Consider the following 20613-nt stretch of genomic DNA (forward strand, 5'->3'; position numbering starts at 1 on the left):
TAAGTAGTTTTTACTTTTTCTTATCATTGTAAATTTTTTATCTCACAAGTATAAATTCTTTTCTGAGATTTGAAACGTAATTTTGAGTTTGTTTCCATATATTTATTTCTAGAATTGCAAGAAACAAAGTTAGAATTGAGAGGAGAAATGTAACTTGATTTAAAATCTTTCATTTAGATCTTTTTTCTTAATTAAGGTTGAAAAAACTAAACTTTGAATGAGATAAAATGTCTAAATTTTTATTGCTAGTAGAGTCTGATCTGTCAATTCAAATTATGCACTTTCTCACTTAGAAGTTAGTGTAAACACAGTGTAAACACTTTAAATATCTGAAAAACATGAGCCATCAAGAACAATGGTTCATTACATCATAATATAACCACAATCCTTAGTGTTGATCATTAACTTGCCGAGTGAATGGCCGCGGATCTGGCAACCCGCCGAGGCTCTTGAGTCGGGGGTGGACCAGAATGATATAATCTCTCTCCAGAGCCCCAAAAGGGCTGAACTTGCATGTAGAGAATGTGCTCCGTGAATTCTAAGACTGTCCCGGTAGAGTCAGACTATGGAATATAGTTAACCTCATAGTTAAAGCTGCTCAACACTCTCCAGTGAACATGTATGTGTGGATGACTGCGCTCGCGGGCTTGGCTCTCCTCCTTCCCGCGCTCCTCAAAACTTTCTTCCCGTACTTTCTCCAGGACTGCGTTTATATATACAGAGCTCTCGGATGCGGCGTCCGACTCAACATTTACAAGAGGAAAACTCCCTTCTATAGCATTGTGGACTGCTTTTTGGAGGCGGTGAAGAAACACCCGAGAAAAGTGTTCATTCATTTTGAAGGCGAGACTTTCTCCTATGAGGAGGTGGAGAAGCAGAGCAATAAAGTGGCGGAGGCGCTGCGCTCGGTGGTCGGCCTCCGGGAAGGGGACACGGTCGCGCTTTTCCTAGGGAATGAGCCCCGGTTCGTGTGGACTTGGCTCGGCCTGGCCAAACTGGGCTGTCCCGCTGCACTCTTGAACTTCAACATCAGATCCAAATCACTCCTTCACTGCTTCTCCTGCTGCGGCGCGAATGTGCTCATAGCGGACGCCGGTAAGTCTTAAGTGCACTTGATAGTGTGCGAATATTCCTAGATTTGTTATAGTTACTAGAGGGAATACCGGTTTGCGAGGCCTTGCACTGAGGCATTCTCTGGATTTCTAAAGTTATTATTAATTATTAAAGTTAATAACTAATAACCTTAACTATTCTGATTTTGTTTGTAATGCGATAATGTCCTTGCCTAAAGCTGATTTGAAACAATAATTATTGTGAAAATCTATACAAATAAACTTGAATTAAATTAGAGTCTGCGAAAGGTGCAAATTATGATTATGATAGATGTTTTTAGGAATATTAAAATATAGGAAACTTACTCCGGATGAAAATGCTGTATATTGTCAACAGTGTTAAGTTACTTAAAAAAACGTGTTAATTAGTTATTACATCATCAATATAGTATTTAAATTACTTTTCTTGTCTGAAAATTAACTTAAGTAATTTAATTACTTTACTCAACACTAAAATTCACATAAATTTCAATTCATTGATAGAAATTGAACTACTTATTCTTAAAATCTGAGTCCAACATGACTTTTTAGTTGTTTTAAAACATTAACACTTAATTTTTAAACAACATATGAATCAAAATATATTCATTCATTTATTTTCCTTCAGTTTAGTGCCTGAATCAGAGTTGCCACAGTGGAATGAACCGCCAACTACTCTGACATATGCTTTATGCAGCAGATTGAATCAAAATACATAACGTTTTAAGTTATTGACTCGTACAAACCATATATTGACATTCTCTCAGTTTATGAACTCTTTTTTTTAAGCACATGTAATTGTTTTGACACTGTAAATCATTATACATGTATTATATATAATATATATATTCTTTAAAAAGAAAAAGAAAAAAAATAAGAAATATATTACTCTGCACTCCTGAGTTTATTGGTTTACGTAGAACTGAAAGAATTTATGTGTAGAGCAAGTATATTATTAGGAACTAATTAAATTACCTAAAAATTAAAAATAATTCCTTTACTTTTTCATCAGAAAAGTAATTTATCACAGTAATTACTGTGTAACTCATTACACCTGATACTTATAATAGTCACAAATAATGGGTGTTCATGCTTAGTAACAATATAGCGAAGACATTATATAAGTTCACCATGTTTAAAAAACATTAAGTATTCTAAGCGATCAATTATGTTATATTTTATTAAGTAAATTGATTGGCATCTGGGTGACGCAGTGGTGCTGTAGGTAGTGCTGTCGCCTCACAGCAAGAAGATCGCTGGTTCGAGCCTCGGTTGGGTCAGTTGGCGTTTCTGTGTGAAGTTTGCATGTTCTCTTCACGTGGGCTTCCTCCGCTTGCTCCGGATTCCCCCACAGTCCAAAGACATGTGGTACAGGTGAAGTGGGAAGGCTGAATTATCCGTAGTGTATGAGTGTGTATGGATGTTTCCCAGAGATGGGTTGCGGCTGGAAGGGCATCCGCTGTGTAAAACGTGCTGGATAAGTTGGCGGTTCATTCCGCTGTGGCAAACCCGGATTAATAAAGGCACTAAGCTAAAACGAAAATGAATGAATGGCGTCTGCTGCAATATTTCCCAGTGTAAAGTAAAAAATAGATACCGTAATAAAGATGTGCATGATATTTTCAATATTTCTTGAGTCAAAGTTCAGAGATACTTGCTTTTTAATGTACTTTGACAGTCATCAGTGAATTAATGTTTATTTTGTTAGAAGATTTGGACTTTTATTTCCAAAATGTGTCATTCACTGATATTTAACCATAATTCAAACTGTCAAACAACTGAAACTAACAAGAATATAGTATATAAACATAAGAGACAGCATGTCTAAATGTGTGCAGTCAAATATAAACATACTAAATCTAATTTAAAAGAACACTATGTACTGTAACCACACACATTTGTGTTTATTTATTTGACAATGTTCTGCAGCTGTGGGGGAAATGCACAAGCATTAATGTTTGCTATTGTAACTCATACTATGGGGCTGTTGAATGCTTGATTCTGATTGGCTGCTGAACACTCTAAGGTGTGCAGTTATTTAGCGTATCAGTACACTGATATGAGTGAGTTCAGTTATATCATGACAGCAACAGTCAGAAATCAAAACAAAAGGCTTTAGATTAAATAAATGCATAAGAAGCTAATCATGAGTGGCGCAGTGGGTAGCATGTTCGTTTAGCAAGAAGGTGGCTGGTTCAAGCCTTGGCTGGGTCAGTTGGCATTTCTGTGTGGAGTTTGCATGTCTCCCCGTGTAGGCATGGGTTTCCTCCGGGTGCTCCGGTTTCCCCCACAGTCCAAAGACATGCCTAAATTGTCCGTTTTGTGTGTGTGTGTGTGTGTGTGTGTGTGTGTGTGTGTGTGTGTGTGTGTGAGAAGGAGTGTTTCCCAGTGTTGGGTTGTGGCTGGAAGGGTATCCACTGCGTAAAACATGCTGGAATAGTTGGTGGTTCATTCCGCTGTGGCGACCCCTGATTAATAAAGGGACTAAGCCGAAAAGAAAATGAATGAATAAAATTAGTTGTACACAGAGGAGATAGCATGTCTCTAGGCTTGTAAACGGTATTATAAGCAGAATAATGGACTCTGTTCTGTTGAATTATTAGAAAATAATGCCCACCTGAGGCCATGATGCAGCCACAATTCAAAGCGGAGCATTCATTTCTAATAATCCAGCACTCATTGTCAGTGATTCATAACATCATGTCCAATTTCTTAAATGAAACCTGCCATTCAGATGCAGCCGCTTACAAAAATGAACCATAGTGGGCTGGTGTAACCCATCATTGGGTCACATATGGACAAACCCAACCACTGGGTTAAAATTTAATTTTAAATTTTTTTAGATAATAAAAATAACCCAATATTGGGGGCGACACGGTGGCGCAGTGGGTAATGCCTCACAGCAAGAAGGTCGCTGATTTGAGCCTTGGTTGGGTCAGTTGGCACTTCTGTGTGGAGTTTGCATGCTCTCCTCATGTTGGCGTGGGTTTTCTCTGGGTGCTCCGGTTTCCCCCACAAGTCATGCGCTATAGGTGAATTGGGTGAGCTAAAATTGTCCGTAGTGTATGAGTATGTGAAGGAGTGTGTATGGGTGTTTCCCAGTGTTGGGTTGCGGCTGGAAGGTTATCCACTGCGTAAAACATATGCTGGAATAGTTGGTGGTTCATTCCGCTGTGGCAACCCCTGATTAATAAAGGGACTTAGTTGAAGGAAAATGAATGAATAAAATCAGGTAATTATCATATTTAAGTGTGTGAAGTCAGTATCTGTGGAGATAAGCAGTGTGTGTGTGTGTGTATATGTAGCTGTATGTTGTTATGTATGCGTGTGTGTGTGTTGTAGAGCTCCTGGATGCTGTCGAGGAGATTCTGCCAGCATTGAAGCAGAAGGGCATCCGGGTGTACCTGCTGTCTTCTGAGTGCACTACTGAGGGTGTTCAGTGTATCGGTGCAGCCATCGCTGGAGCGTCAGATGAACCGATCTCTCCTTCACTCAGATCTAATGTCCACATCAGAAGCACAGCTCTGTACATCTACACCTCCGGCACCACAGGTATTATTATTTTTACTTGTTTTTATTATTTATGTACATTTATTTATATATATATATATATTTATTTATTTTTACATTCAAAGTTATTTATATACATTTTTAATTTAGTATGTTACTAAAATTATTTTATACATTTTGGCAAATTATAAATATTTATTTTTATATTGGTATTCATTATTTTGTTTTAATAATTTTAAATAATGATATTTATAATTATATTCATATTTGTTCATTTATATTCTTTTTCATATTATAGTTTATTTTTTATCTGTTATTTATATTATTAGATTTTAAAAATTTCATTTGTATTTATTTTAGAATTTTGAAAAAAAAAACAATTGAATATATTTATTTTTAGATTAGTATTTATTGCTTTAATATTTTAAAATGTAATATTTATATTTATTTTATATTCATATTTTTTCATTTATATTCTTTATGTTATAGATTATTACTATTTGTTATTTTATTATATTATTAGATTAATATTTTTATATTTGTATTTATTATATACAAACTATATTTTTAATGTTTCTTAATAATTTATAGTTTTAAATATATATTTATTATTTATTAATATTTTAAAATTATATATACATATTTTTTTTATTTTTTTATTCAAATATAATATTTTTATTTGTTCATTATTATTATTATTTATTTTATAAATTAGTATTTCTAATTAATTTTATTTTAAAACATATTATTTGTATTTATTCTTGTATTCAAAATGTACATTATTGTCATATTCAGGAGTATTCCAAATTATACTAATCCTCCTAATAAGAAGTCTCTGTTATATGACTCCATAGGTGCAGTATATATAAGTTGCGTCCCTGAATAACACTGGATTTTACTCTGGTGTGTGCAGTAAATATGAGATGTGTTCCTAAATAACACTGCTATTTACTCTGGTGTTTGCAGGTCTTCCTAAAGCCGCATATGTGACCCATGAGAGGGTTTGGGCTTCATCCTTCATCCAGGGTGTTTGTGGAGTGACGTCTGAGGACATTTTCTACATCAACCTTCCTCTTTATCACAGCGCTGGATTCCTCATTGGACTCGTTGGATGCATTGAAAGAGGTGTGGTGGATTATGTGATATCACACACACATTTGTAGTTGAAAGTCACAATTATTTGCCTTATTATTATTATTTTTTCAAATATTTCCTAAATGATGTTTAACAGAGCATGGAATTTTTCACAGTATTTCCTATAATTTGTTTTCTTCCGGAGAAACTTATTTGATTTATTGTAATAAAAATAGAATAAAAGCAGTTTTTAATTTGTAAAAACCATTTTAAGGTCAATATTATTAGCCCCCTTAAGCAATATTAAACCATTGTTATACAATAACTTGTCTAATTACCCTAACTTGCCTAAATAACCTAGTTGAGCCTTTAAATGTCACTTTAAGCTGAATACTAGTATCTAAACAGAGATTGGGGAAATAATATATACAGGGGGGCTAATAATTCTGACTTCAGCTGTGTAAAGAAAATACAGTAATGAATGAAATGGGCTGTTCCTCCAGGAAGCACTTTTGTTCTGCGGAGGAAGTTTTCCGCTTCTCAGTTCTGGGACGACTGCAGGAAGTACAACATTACTGTGATGCAGTACATCGGAGAAACCTTACGCTACCTCTGCAACACACCACAGGTAAACAGACCGCTTCAAAATGTAAAGATGCTTCTTACATTCATGTGTTTGGCAGATGTGGCTTAAAATAAGTGTTTCTCCTTGGAATCGAACCCACAACCCTGGGATTATGCTTTATTATTTTGAGCTACTCTTTAGTTGACGTCAAAATTATTCACCCTCCTGTCATTTTTATTTCTTTTTTAAATATTTCCCAAATGATGTTTAACAGAGCAAGGAAATGATAACAGTATGTCTGATAATATTTTTTCTTCTAGAGAACGTCTTATTTGTTTTATTTTGGCTAGAAGAAAAGCTGTTTTAATTTTTTTAAAAGCCATTTTAAGGTCAAAATTATTTGCCTCTTTAAGCTATATTTGTTTTCGATTGTGTACAAAACAAATCACTGTTATACAATAACTTGCCTAATTACCCTAACCTGCCTAGTTAACCTAGTTAAGCCTTTAAATGTCACTTAAAGCTGTATAGAAGTGTCTTGAAAAATATCTAGTCAAATATTATTTACTGTCATCATGACAAAGATAAAATAAATCAGTTATTAGAAATGAGTTATTAAAACTTGGGGAAAAAATATAAAACAATTCAAATGTAACAGGGAGGCTAATATATCTGACTCAACCGTATATAGTATTTTGGTCACTTCGAAGTGTAGTGCACGAATTATTGATCATCATGATTTAAATGACAACTTGCATTTTATGCAGACTGTTGACAGTTTTCTCAGTCTCTTTGGCGCATTTCTCACAACACTATTTACATTTGCACATCAGTTAATGCATTTCTCAAAACAATTAGTCAGTTGTGCACATCATAATAGCAGTTTCTCATTCCTACCAACAAATTCCAAATGCTTTTGGACATGCATCAATTGCTTTCCTACAACTCTGCTGTTTTATAACATTATCATTCGCTTTTGTCGTGTCAGTTAAAATGAACTAAATGTGTGAATGCTGAATAGTCATTCCATATAAAACTAATAGTCCTCATTACATTACTCGAGTCATTACATACAAAAATGTTGAACTAGTTGTCAAAATCTGTCAAGAAAATTTTATAAAAACATTTTAAATCTTTTTTTTTTCCTGAAAATGTCTTCTAAATTGAACAATTTCATGAATGATTTACAGACCTATGTATGTTGTAGGTTCAGTTTCACTATGTACTGTAATATTGTCTACAGTTGTGCACAGCTCTACCCAAAGGAAGTTTCTGTTTGTTGTAAATAAGTGTGTATTTATTCTTTTGCACAATGCTGTGAATAAAGTAGAATTGTAAAGAGCATCTGCAGTAAAAATGTGAAACATACATATTCAGTGTGTTGTACTCCGATACCTCACTAAATGCAGTGATGTCTAACTTTACTGTAGTTTTCAAATGGCTGTGCAAATAGTATATAGTGCAGTCTTGAGCATTTTCAGGAGGTGTCACCAAAATCTGACTTTTTTTTGCATTGGAAAATATTTACAGAGTAAACTGTCATAATGAAAACATGACGAAGCCATTTGACTATCTTGTTCATAAACAATGGTGTCAGGACTTTTCATCTTGACGACACTGACACTTTCATTGACATCAATACTTGTTTTTTAGGAATGAGCTCTCCATTTTGAGCATGTGACACGCTTTTGCAGGTTATCAATTAGGTTTTGTAGTTTGTACTAATTGTTTTGAGAAATGCATTAACTGTTGTGCAAATGTAAATAGTGTGAGAAATAGTGTGTGCACCAAAGCTACTGAGAAAAACTGTGCAAAAAAATAATGCATTGTGTGATTCACTTTTTTTAACAGATTCACCAGTAGAATCTTATAGAGCTGCTCAATATATCGAAAAATCATGAAATTCAGGCCCGTAGCCAGTGGGGGGGTTCGGGTGGTTCGAAAGACCCACACCACACTGATAAAAGGTCCAGGATTTGTTCCATACATGAGCTCATTTGTATTTTGACTGCTATGCCATCATAAAATGTGAAAATAACCCATCGAAGAAGGCTTCCAATGATTGCAAACTATTGTTTTTCATGAGTCTAACATCCAGCTGTGCAAGAAAACATATGACGAAAGTGAAGTCATCTTTCACTATAAGTAGCCCAAATTTGATTCTGAATCTTGGACCTTATTCTTGAAAAAACAAATACCAATACAAAGGTTTGAAGCATCAAAAGCAGCCCATATTAAAGTTCATTTTAATATTAATTAGGCTATTTTTGTTATCCATAAACTTTTAAAATGTAAGAGACTAGAAAAATCGTCAAGCTCTACATTATTAATATTATGTTTAATATTATTATGTGCTTTGAGCAGCAAGGTGGCGCAGTGCACAGCAAGAAGGTCGCTGGTTTGAGCCCCGGCTCGGTCAGTTGGCATTTCTGTGTGGAGTTTGCATGTCCTGTGTTGGCGTGGGTTTACTCCGGGTGCTCCGGTTTCCCCCACAAGTCCAAAGACATGCGCTATAGGTGAATTGGGTGAGCTAAAATTGTCCGTAGTGTATGTGTGTGAATGAGTGTGTATGGATGTTTCCCAGTGATGGGTTGCAGCTAGAAGGGCATCCGCTGCATAAAACATATGCTGGATAAGTTGATGATTCATTCTGCTGTGGCGACCCCAGATTAATAAAGGCAATAGTATCTGAATGCAGCCTTTAAGATGCAAGCTGAGATTGCATCACTCAGCGATGCAATGACAGACACAATACATGGTGAGGGGTAGGGTTAGAAAAAGCATTGGATGCAGCTCAGATTGCACTGCAACAGGTCTGCATCCACACCCCTCTCAATAAAGGGACTAAGCTGAAAAGAAAATGAATGAATGAATGAATTAATGTTTTATTTCATTCATTTTCTTTTCAGTTTAGTCCCTTTATTAATCAGGGGTCGCCACAGCGGAATGAACTGCCAACTTATCCAGCACATGTTTTAAGCAGCGAATGCCTTTCCAGCTGCAACCCAGTTCTGGGAAACGAATGAATGTTATAATTTTTTATTATTCAGATGGTCAAATTCTGACTGAGAATGTTAATTGTGCTAGCAGTTTGTTATTTGCCTAATAAATGACAATAAGCTACAGTTTTTTTATTTAATGTGTTTATTTTAACTTTAACTCCTTTTTTCTGATGATATGGTATGATAAATTTGTATTGTATTTTTGTTTTTCATATTTCTTTATTCTATATATTTTGTAAATGTTTTTGGTAACTCGAAAAGTGTGGTTATGATGGCCACCCGACAAGCTAAAAATGTCACTAAAATGCAGTATTTAAACCTCCTGATTAAATAGAACATAAGGCACACTGCAAAATGGTCCACTTTTTGAGGAAAAAAGAACCACCCTTTTCACCAGGCTGGCTACAGGCCTGGAATATTATATGCAATATCCATATCTCAGAGAAGTGTGATCAATTCATTTTATGTGGCAAGCATTTGTGTGCTGCATGCAAAGGTGATTTATCCCAATCTGACCAATCAGATGAGGTCTTTACCAATTTCATCCACACCTCTCCATTAGGAAATACAAATACTAATGCTGGGAGACGAGAGAGGAAAATAATCAGAATTTATGCTGAGGTGTTCAGTCGTTTATGCTGGTTCAATGTCTTTTTTTCAGAGATTTAATTAGCTCAGAGAAAATATTGATTACTAGTTTATTTTAGTTTGATCATTACATACAGCTGAAGTCAGAATTATTAGCCCCCTTTGAATTTTTCATAAATGGTGTTTAACAGAGCAAGGAAATTTTCACAGTATGTCTGATAATATTTTTTCTTCTGGAGAAAGTCTTATTTGTTTTTATTTTACGATTTAAACTTTTCATTGATTTTTCTTATTTCAAATAATGCAGATGAATATCAAATACAGAGCATTAACATAAAAGCAGAACAATACAACATAAATAAATTTAAGAGAGAGAAAAAAAGAGAGAAATAAAAAAAAAATAAGAAGAAAAAAAGGGGGCTGCTAATATCATAACCTTAATTATTATTTTGTTACATGTTTGCTAACATTGTGAGTCGCAGAAATTTAGACATTTTCCCCAATTATCAAAATAAATTTCAATTCTTCCATGTAAACTATAGGAGAGTTTTTCATAAGCTGCAACTCGTCCTAACTCTGAGATCCACTCGAAAATCGGAGGTCTACTGGATGATTTCCAGTTTTTAACAATCACCCGTCTGCCTAGCATAATACAGCTCTGTATCCACTGGGATTCAGTTTTATTCATGTGGCTTAAAGGACATGGGTCACCAAGTATTTATAAGCTTGGGCAAAAGTCATACTGGGTCTGCAATATCTTTACAAGGTATTCATGCACCTCTCTCCAAAAATGTTGGACTTCTGGGCATTGCTATAATGAAAGTCTTATTTGTTTTAATTCGGCTAGAATAAAAGCAGTTTTTAATTTTTTAAAGCCATTTTAAGCTCAATATTATTAGCCCCTTTAAGCTAATTTTTTTTCGATTGTGTACAAAACAAATCACTGTTATACAATAACTTGCCTGATTACCCTAACCTGCCTAGTTAACCTAATTAACCTAGTTAAGCCTTTTAAATGTCACTTTAAGCTGTATAGAAGTGTCTTGAAAAATATCTAGTCAAATATTATTTACTGTCATCATGGCAAAGAGAAAATAAATCAGTTATTAGAAATGAGTTATTAAAACTATTATGTTTAGAAATGTGTTGAAGAAATCTTCTCTCCGTTAATCAGAAATTGGGAAAAAAATTAACGGGGCGCATAATTCAGGGGGGCTAATAATTCTGACTTCAACTGTAAATAAATGATTTTTGCAAAACTTTCTAATCAAATAGTTTTGTTACATCGTAAGTTACATTTTGCAACATTTAACAACAATATTGCATATTTTCCCAGTATCGTGCAGTCCTGGAATCTCCTATTCCCAGTCCAACTGACTCGTGAGCATTGGCTTTACATCGCATCTGATCTTCCTGTATAATTTGAGTTTGTACCTCGCTGAAATCTGCTGGAAATCATGCAGTGTATGTCTGGCCATACAAAATCTGCGTGATCCCAAGAGACTTGTGTGACTTGAGAATGCATGTAAAATTGAATTGAATGCATGTTTAAAAAAACAGAAGAAAAAGATAGCGGTGGTTTCAGAAGAGGTTTCAGCTTCTGAAGAGTTTATCTCTAACAGCACTTTGCAGAAATCAGCATTAGAGGAGAGTTTGATCCTAAAGTGGGTCTGGAGGGTTTGCTCAGCAGGTTTCAGACAAAGCTTGAGAGTTCTGCCTTTGTGCAGGAGAACTTTTTGGGACAGTCGCTAATTTGTTCTTTCCACTCGCTGATTTTTCCGCTTGGCAGAAAGACAATGACCGAGACCACAAAGTGAAGATCGCCATTGGCAACGGTGTGCGAGCCGACGTCTGGAAAGAGTTCCTGAAGCGTTTCGGACGCATCCACGTGCGGGAGCTGTACGCCGCCACTGAGGGAAACGTCGGCTTCATCAACTACACTGATAAAGTCGGAGTGGTTGGTCGGATCAATATTATCAGCAAGGTATGAGTGATGATTACGTAATTCTTAAATGATATGAGGGAGCAAAGTCAGGTTGATTGCTGTTGTTTTCCGCAGCTGTTCTTCCCCTTTGCCCTCATCAAGTTTGACATTGAGAAAGAAGAGCCTGTGAGGAACACTGAGGGTTTCTGCATCCCGGTGGAAAGAGGTCAGTTCTTCATTGATGTACAATTTATTTTATTGACATTCGTACACCATTTACAAGTCTCCTAGAGTTGAACAGTTAACTTGAAAAATTTTTGAAATCCTTTAGCCGATTTCTTGTTTTGGCGGGGTCACTATTAGCTTAGCTTAGCATAATTAATTTAATCTGATTGGACCGTTAGCATTTAGATCCAAAAAAGGATTTTTTGTACACCTTTCGTTTACCTTATACAAGTCTCCTAAAGTTAAACATGGTAGTAACTTTTTTTTAAACCATTCAGCCGATTTCTTGTTTTGGCAGGGTCACTATTAGCTTAGCTTAGCATAATTCATTGACTCGGATTGGACCATTAGCATCTAGTTCTAAAAAAGGATTTTTCATACACCTTTCGTTTACCTTTTACAAGTCTCCTAAAGTTAAACATAGTAGTAACTTTTCAAACCATTCAGCCGATTTCTTGTTTTGTCGGGATCACTATTAGCTTAGCTTAGCATAAATTATTGAATCTGATTGAACCGTTAGCATTTAGTTCCAAAAATTCAAAAAAGTTTTTGAACACCTTTCATACACCTTTTCTAAGTCTCCTGGAGTTAAACAGTAGTAACTTTTTTAAAAGCATTCAGCTGATTTCTTGTTTTGGTGTGGTCACTATTAGCTTAACTTAGCATGATCCATTGAATCGGATTGGACCATTAGCATTTATTTTCAAAAAAGGATTTTTCGTACACCTTTCGTTTACCTTTTACAAGTCTCCTAGATTTTCCAAAAATTTATCTGTAGTTACATCGTGTAATAAAACCGACGGAAAATGATCAGTTACTATTCGACACTCAAAAAAATATTTTTTGTGCTCATTCAAACTACTTATTTAAATTGATTTGAAAACACAATTCTTGAGATTTCATTGGGAGAACTTAATTTTTTTATGTTCAATCCACATAAATTTGTTAAAAGTGTTAACTTAATCAATTTGTGTTGGGACAACATCAATGAATTGTGTGGAACCATGCATTTTTTACAGTGTAGGTCAATAGACCTCGGGAATCTGCATCACGGCAAGTTGCGGTCGGCCATATTCGTGGACAAACGCAGGAGCGCACAATGTAACCAGTGGCAATTACAACATTTTATAGTAATATCTTTTTGAAAAACAAGAAAACTGCAAGAAAACATCTCCATATATGATGTTCTTCATTACCTGTAGTACGAGCACTTACAGTTTATTGCGGATAAGTAAATATACATGATACAAAAAAAATCAATAGAGATCAATGGGAATTGTCCCTTGTCCTAAACACCCAGAATGAATTGGGTTGCTTACGACACGTTCCCAAGCTCTGTAGTACTAGGAACTACAAATACTCTGCTAAGCTAAGCTAATTTTGACCCAGCCAGAACAAGAATGGTTTGAAAAATGGTTCAAGTCAAGTGTTTAACTCTAGAAGACTTCTAAAATGAGCTTTTTTTCAATAAAAGGTGAAGTGTTCCTTTAAGCATCATGCCCTAAACAGATATGACATGACCAGACAATTAAAGACAGATTTTTCTCTGCTGAGTGCTTCTATAATGGAAATTCAGCTTTTCAGTCAGACCGCTTGGCTTTGAGTGGGAACCTTTGATGTACAATTCATTTTATTGACATTGGCCATCAATAAAGATATGAGCAGTTTGTTTAGGCTGAGGTTTAAGCTTTAGAGACTTCCATTGACCTTGCTTCATAGTAATAAACAGTTAGATATTAACTGTGATGATATACAGCTTTAGATTGTCTGTTGATGTGATGTTTGATAGATGAAGTGGGCCTTCTGGTGGGCAAAATCACCAAACATACGCCGTTCGTGGGCTACGCTGGAAACAAGCAGCAGACGGATAAGAAGAGACTCGCTGACGTGTTTGAGAAAGGAGATCTGTATTTCCACAGTGGAGATCTGCTGAGGATCGACCATCAAAACTTTGTCTACTTTCAGGATCGGGTTGGAGACACGTTCAGGTCAGCAGAGCTTTAGGTGAAGTAAAGGAGCTTCAAACATTGAGTTAAGGTTTGTTTTTGCAGGTGGAAATGATGATGTTTTTATTAAATGCCATGCCAGCAACAAGGGCTATTTTCATGGCAAGAACATCTCATTAACCATTGTGTGCTGTAGGGGATGTTTTCATGATTTTGAGGCTTAATGTGGACTTTCTCTGTGTTTCAGCAAATACAATGATTTTTGGTGACAAATCTTATTGACACATATTTTGGAAAACAAAATAGAAAAATGATTTACACATTTGACCTCCTCCCAACAAGAAAAACCAGCAACAAGCAGGAATGTTGGATTATATGCTGTTATGGTTTTGGAATCAAAAAATGGGCTTATAATGGAAGTCAATGGGGCAAAAACAGCCACCAACAGTAGATTAGGGAGAATAAATGAAAATCTGTTGCACAAAAACTAACAATGCATCAAAGGCAATGCTGTTACTAATCTTTCACAGGTCCAAGGCTGTGATTAAAGCTTAAAAAAATCTAGTCTACAACTACTTTTTATATTGAAGATCAGACCTTTTCTGTTTTTTTTTGTTTTTTTTTCATCAAATCAGTGCCATCATCTGTGAATTTGGTAATAAAGGGTTAAAATCCTGTAATTTTTAAAACATTTAGTAGTTTTGATCAGGACTGAGGTTGATTAACAGATTGGTGGAAAAAATTATTTGAATAAAATATTGATCTGCTGCATTTTACAGCAGTTTTCATCCCGAACATAATGAAGGGGTAGTAAAATTTAGTGCGCAAGGGTTAATTAATATACAAATAAAAACAACAAACAAATGAATACATAAATTAGGATTTCTACTGTTAATACACGATTAATCTGATAAAGTTTGCTGGTGACACTTTGCAGAATATTTTCCTTGTGGAGGGAGTTAATTTCATCAAAAAGCCTTCAGCAGTTCTGAAAATCAGGACAGTGCAGTCGAATGTGTTTCACAGTATGAGGAACACTTTGGGGTGTTTGTGAAGTGGGGTCTTTAACTGCCCGCTCTACCAAATGGTTGACCATATTTTGACTGTTTTAAATAATGGTTCACACACACAGCATTGTTGGTTGACAAAAAAAAAAAAAAAAAAAAATCAAACAAACATAATCCTGTTGCACTACTGCACTTGATTTTGGTTTTATAGTAAAAATAATTAATGAGAATATCTTATGGCATACTCTAAAAATGAAAATGATTTAGTATTCAAAAAATATTATTATTATTATTATTACATCAAAATTGATTTTGGTTATTTTTTTAAATAAATTGGTCTTACACTTCATATTTTTGGATTTTTCAATTAATTCCGGTACTTTTACCATAAACTGACATATCAACCATTTGATAGAGGCTGATATTTAAGAAATATGCTGAAAACAAATGCATTGAGTGGGTTAACTAGCGACATTAGGAGTTCATTAGGAATCCAAATCTTTTTTTCTTGGTGGGGAAATGAAAGGGTAAGCAAAAAAAACCAAAACAAAACAGGAGTTATTCTTGCATGTCCAATACCACAAATCTCTTGATCAAATCTTGCAGGTGGAAAGGAGAAAACGTGGCCACAACTGAAGTGGCAGATATTCTCAGCATGGTGGACTGCATCGAGGAGGCCAACGTTTATGGAGTCAAAGTTGAAGGTAAATGATTGAATTTGTGTTTAACTGTTATCTTTTAAAGCTGAAAGCTGAAATCTTAGATCTCCTCAAGGAGCCCTCCACTTTTTAATGAGTTGAAGAGTTTCACTGGTTTTGAATCCATTCAGCCAATATTTTGGTCTGGCGGGAGCACTTTTAGCTTAGCTTAAATCAGATTAGACAAGGGGTGCCCAAAGTTTAGCTCCTGCCAGGATGTTTCTAGTAAACCTAGTAAAAGCTTGATTCGATTTTTCAGATGTGAAAAGGATTCCTGTTTAAATCTGGACTCTTCCATAGTTTCATTGAGTACTAGGAATGCTGGGATTCCCACAGGATTTAGTAAGACTGGTGTGCGAACATTGGTTCCTCTAGGAGAAGTTTGGTTATTTATTAATTTAGCAGACGCTATTATCCAAAGTGACTTGCATTTTGTCCATTCTACATTCCAAGGTTAAATCGATAAGTCTGGTGAACTTAAAAAGCTTCAACATGTTCAGTGTGTAGAGTTGGTGAAATGAGGACATTATGGTCCAGTGCAGGAGCAAAAACTCATCCTTAAAAAAATATGCATTATCAGTTTGTCTCTGTAGATTTCAATCACAAATGAAGACAAAAGAAACACTTAAAAGTGCATTGTTAACAGGGTTCCCTCTGGTCATGAGATTTCTGGAACATTAAAAGTCTATTCCAGACATTGAAGAGATTTTCAGGGAATTTGGTCCAGGTCATGACGTCAGGGAATTTATTATTAGCTTAAAATTGACTTTCCATGTGTCAAAATGTTATTTACTGTATCTATTACATGTCTTCGTTGTGTTACTAAAGGATTGTGGACTGAATTGAAAATAAAGCTAATTAGGTTGCAAGCTCATTACTCTGAGGCTTTATTGTAGAAAGACATCATTTAAGAATCATCGTTTAATGTATTAATCAAAGTTGTATTAAGTTAATAGAGAGGATCTAATCAAATCTAGTGTACTAAACAGATGTGACGTGATCACGCAATTAAAGACATTAGCCTTTTTTTTGTCTGCTGAGTGCTTATGGTGATGGAAATTCAGCTTAGTCAGTGAAAGTCAGTCGATTTGACGTTTGTTTATTTTCGTTAAGTAATATCAGAACTTCATGAAAAGCCGAAACTGATAGGTGCATGATCTTGCAGTGTTTCCCCAACCCTGTTCCTGAAGGCACACCAACACACATATTTTTAATCAAACTCACCTGAATCAGCTCATCAGGACATTAGAAGAGACTCTGAAACCTTAATGGGTTAATGGGTTAAATAAGGGAGATATCTAAATATGTACTGTTGGTGTGCCTCCAGGAACAGGGTTGGGAAACACTGCCATATACTTCTGCATATTCCCACTGCATCTCTTCTGTGTTTTTCAGGTCATGAAGGAAGGATTGGTATGGCAGCAGTGAAACTGAAGGAGGGCAGAGAGTTCGACTGCGTCTCCACCTGCAGTGTTTTGGCCAACTACCTTCCAGTCTACGCCAGACCTCGATTCATTCGAATTCAGGTACACACACACACACACACACATACATACATATTCACAAACAAACTTATATACAGGGTTCCCACTTATCCCCAATTGTCAGAATCACTTACTAAAGTGCTGAATAACCATGATGAAAAGAACAGAAGCAGGTCACTGTTGTGCTTACATTTGAATAATATCTAAAAAAAGAATCATGTTAAAATAAAAACAATATTAATAGTTTTAGCTTGAATATCATTTTGCATGACTTAGACACTATTAGAACAACAGTGGATCATTTATTTACTGTTGGCATGACTGAATTGCTCACGTTACATGTTTGATAGCTCAATAGCAGGTTTCCAAACTTTACATTTAGCTTTTCTGTCATCTTCTTTTAACACATGGGGCTCTGTTGTAGCGATCTACGCCAATTCCACTGAGTGGTACAGTATGGTATGGTACGGGTCGCCTTTATCGGGCTTGCGTTTCCACTGCTAAAGGGTTACCAAGGGTACTCTTTTGGTGGGCATGGTGTACGGCAGAAAGTTTCAGTCAACGTCATTCTCGCCCGAAGAAATGTCTACAGTAAAGCTGTACGAGTCGTTTACATCATATGAGAAGCACTTCTCACAAAACAGACGCTTCATACTCAAAGACTTGTAGAAATGTTCATTATTAATTATGAACATGAGTTGATTATAACTGCAGATCAATGATGCGAAATAGCCTACTGTAACATCTGTAATTATATTAAATAAATAAATAAATGCAGCATATATATATAAACACATACAGCCCCTTACAGTCTCCGATATGAATTAATTAATTAAGATTTATATTAATTTAGAATTAAGCACAAAGATTTAATTTCAAAACAATTTCTCAATTCAGTGTTTTATTCAGGAATTGATGAACAAAAACAATGAAGTGTGCTCAAAACACAGCTACCACCCTGCCCAGTGTCCAAATATTCCTCTAACCCTATGGTGATGCATACCTCTCAAAAAAAGATATACATGTAATGACAATAAACAGAGGCTACTGGCACGAATACACTGGCTACAACAGAGCCATGAAGACGGCATGGGAGGAGGTAGCAGTGTTTATTCATTCTCCTTCAGCTTAGTCTCTGATTCATTAGGGGTGAATGAACCACCAACTACTCTGGCATATGTTTTAAGCAGTGGATGTCCTTCCAGCCACAACCGAGCAAAATGCTAGCAAGCAGTTTTTATATTTTCTGCATATTCTTTTACATTTCATACATTTTTCATATGTAAAGATATCTGTGTGCTGCTGTACATCCCTGTGTGTGTTATAAGCAACATGTATGTGCGTTTTGAACCCTTTAATGCGCTCTAAGTAATAATTGTTCAATTTGGGGACGGGTGTCCTGAAGAGTTTAGCTCCAACCCGAACAAGCTAATCAAGCTCTTACTAGATATTTCCTGGCTGGTGTGTTATAGCAAGTTGGAGCTAAACTCGGCAGGACAATTGCCCTCCAGGACTGAGTTTAGGCAAGTTTGGTGTAGCACAAGTCATGAAAATGCATCAGGCTGAAACTAGAAAAAAACAACAAAAAAAACACTTGCGTCGAGTGTGCGATAGATCCCTCAGTCTTTGAAGTGCTCAGGTGTAAAGTGTTTGTTATTCTAGCATGTTAGCTGTAGTTAGCAGGTACAGTCATGTGACTGGATTTCACTTACAGAACCAGTTGATGAGCATCAAAATATAAAACAATTAGGGTACAGAAAAATTACATGTTGATAAATGGACACTAAAATTTTAAGTAACTGATATTCCACCACTAGGAAAAAAAAAAAAAAAAAGTGTATATATATATATATATATATATATATGTATATATATATATATATATATATATATATATATATATATATATATATATATATATACACTTTTTTTTTTTTTATATATGCTGCATTTCAATGCCTTGAATAAAACTTCAAGGCATTGAAATCAGGGTATTTTTATATACAGTTAAAGTCAGAATTATTCACCCCGTTTATTTTTTCCCCCAATTTCTGTTTAACCGAGAGAAGATTTTTTTCAACACATTTCTAAACATAATAGTTTTAATAACTCATTTCTAATAACTGATTTATTTTATCTTTGCCATGATGACAGTAAATAATATTTGACTAGATATTTTTTAAGACACTTCTATACAGCTTAAAGTGACATTTAAAGGCTTAACTAGGTTAATTAGGTTAACTAGGCAGGTTAGGGTAATTAGGCAAGTAATTGTATAATGATGGTTTGTTCAGTAGACTATCGAAAATAAATATAGCTTAAAGGGGCTAATAACTTTGACCTTAAAATGTTTTTAAAAAAATAAAAAACTGCTTTCATTCTAGCCGAAATAAAACAAAATACTTTCTCCAGAAGAAAAAATATTATCAGACATACTGTAGACATTTCCTTGCTCTGTTAAACATCATTTGGGAAATATTTAAAAAAAGAAAAGAAAAAAAATCAAAGGGGGGCTAATAATTCTGACCTCAACTGTATATCAGGGATTTTTGTTTCTAAGATATTGTGGTGGGAACCCTGAATATAAACCCAACCCCACAGACCTTTCTAGCAGATGCCGTCCTCCTCTTCAGTCTGTAATGAAGCCAAACGTCTCTTGCAGAATTCTCTGGAGGTCACAGGAACCTTCAAAATGATGAAGGTGAAGCTGGTGGAGGAAGGCTTTAATCCAGCGCTGATAGAAGATTCTGTGTTCTTCCTGGATCTGACACAGAAGAAGTACATTCCTCTTTCTCAGGACGTTTACAACTCGATCATGTCGCAGGACATTAAACTGTAATGAACCACTAAATAAGCTAACCGCACCGTTTGGAGACCTACTAACCAGTAGCTGCCCACTAATCTCAGGGAAAAGCAGTGATTCCAGAGAGCGATTAGAACCTTTACAGAGGAGAACAGTCAAGTGTTTTACAGTTACTACTTTCTGCATTCAGTCACGTGTGCCTTATCCATTAACCTCGTTAATAATGGACGTTCACTTAATCGTCTGCTAACTTGTAATAAAACGTTGATGAGAATTTCTTAAGCTTGTGCTGCAGTGATTCTGAACTGGGTCAGCAGAGAAAATGTGGAAGATGAAGAATAAAACTGGATAAACTGAACAGCAAAATAAGCACGTAACCCTCATATTGCATTCAGATCTGTCTGTCTGGACCAGGAAGAGAAACTGAAGAAATTATAAACAATTAACTAAAAACATTTCAATGAATAAATTTAAGAACCTATAAACATTTAGCCATATTCTGAAATTCTGACCCATATTTACCCGAGAAGACAGTTTTTAATGAAGTTGTGATTGATCGCTTTCAAATTAAAGGTTTTGACATGACATAAAAATGTGTGAGCGGAGTAGATTTGTATATATATATATATATATATATATATATATAAATAAATACACACATGCATATATTTGATCAAATATTTAGATGCCATATAT

General features: G+C 35.2%; 1 protein-coding gene across 1 annotated transcript; it reads left to right on the forward strand.

The window, feature by feature from the left end:
• Positions 1–475: 475 nt before the first annotated feature.
• On the forward strand, positions 476–20193 carry zgc:101540 (hsFATP2a_ACSVL_like domain-containing protein). The gene is made up of 10 exons (XM_056451828.1): positions 476–1095; positions 4434–4643; positions 5568–5726; positions 6179–6303; positions 11620–11814; positions 11890–11980; positions 13769–13967; positions 15539–15636; positions 17026–17156; positions 19777–20193. Exons 1-10 carry the CDS (start codon positions 618–620, stop codon positions 19951–19953), a joined length of 1863 nt encoding a protein of 620 aa, XP_056307803.1. The 5' UTR covers positions 476–617; the 3' UTR covers positions 19954–20193.
• The last annotated feature ends 420 nt before the right edge of the window (positions 20194–20613 follow it).

Source organism: Danio aesculapii, chromosome 25, assembly GCF_903798145.1.
Source record: "Danio aesculapii chromosome 25, fDanAes4.1, whole genome shotgun sequence".
Taxonomy (NCBI): Eukaryota; Metazoa; Chordata; class Actinopteri; order Cypriniformes; family Danionidae; genus Danio; species Danio aesculapii.

Excerpts from the sequence above, each read along its gene's own strand:
- zgc:101540 (XM_056451828.1), top strand. The coding sequence starts at position 618 with ATGTATGTGTGGATGACTGCGCTCGCGGGCTTGGCTCTCCTCCTTCCC. Across the intron at positions 11,981-13,768 it reads CTGCATCCCGGTGGAAAGAG|ATGAAGTGGGCCTTCTGGTG; the intron begins GTCAGTTCTTCA and ends GATGTTTGATAG. Across the intron at positions 13,968-15,538 it reads CGGGTTGGAGACACGTTCAG|GTGGAAAGGAGAAAACGTGG; the intron begins GTCAGCAGAGCT and ends CAAATCTTGCAG.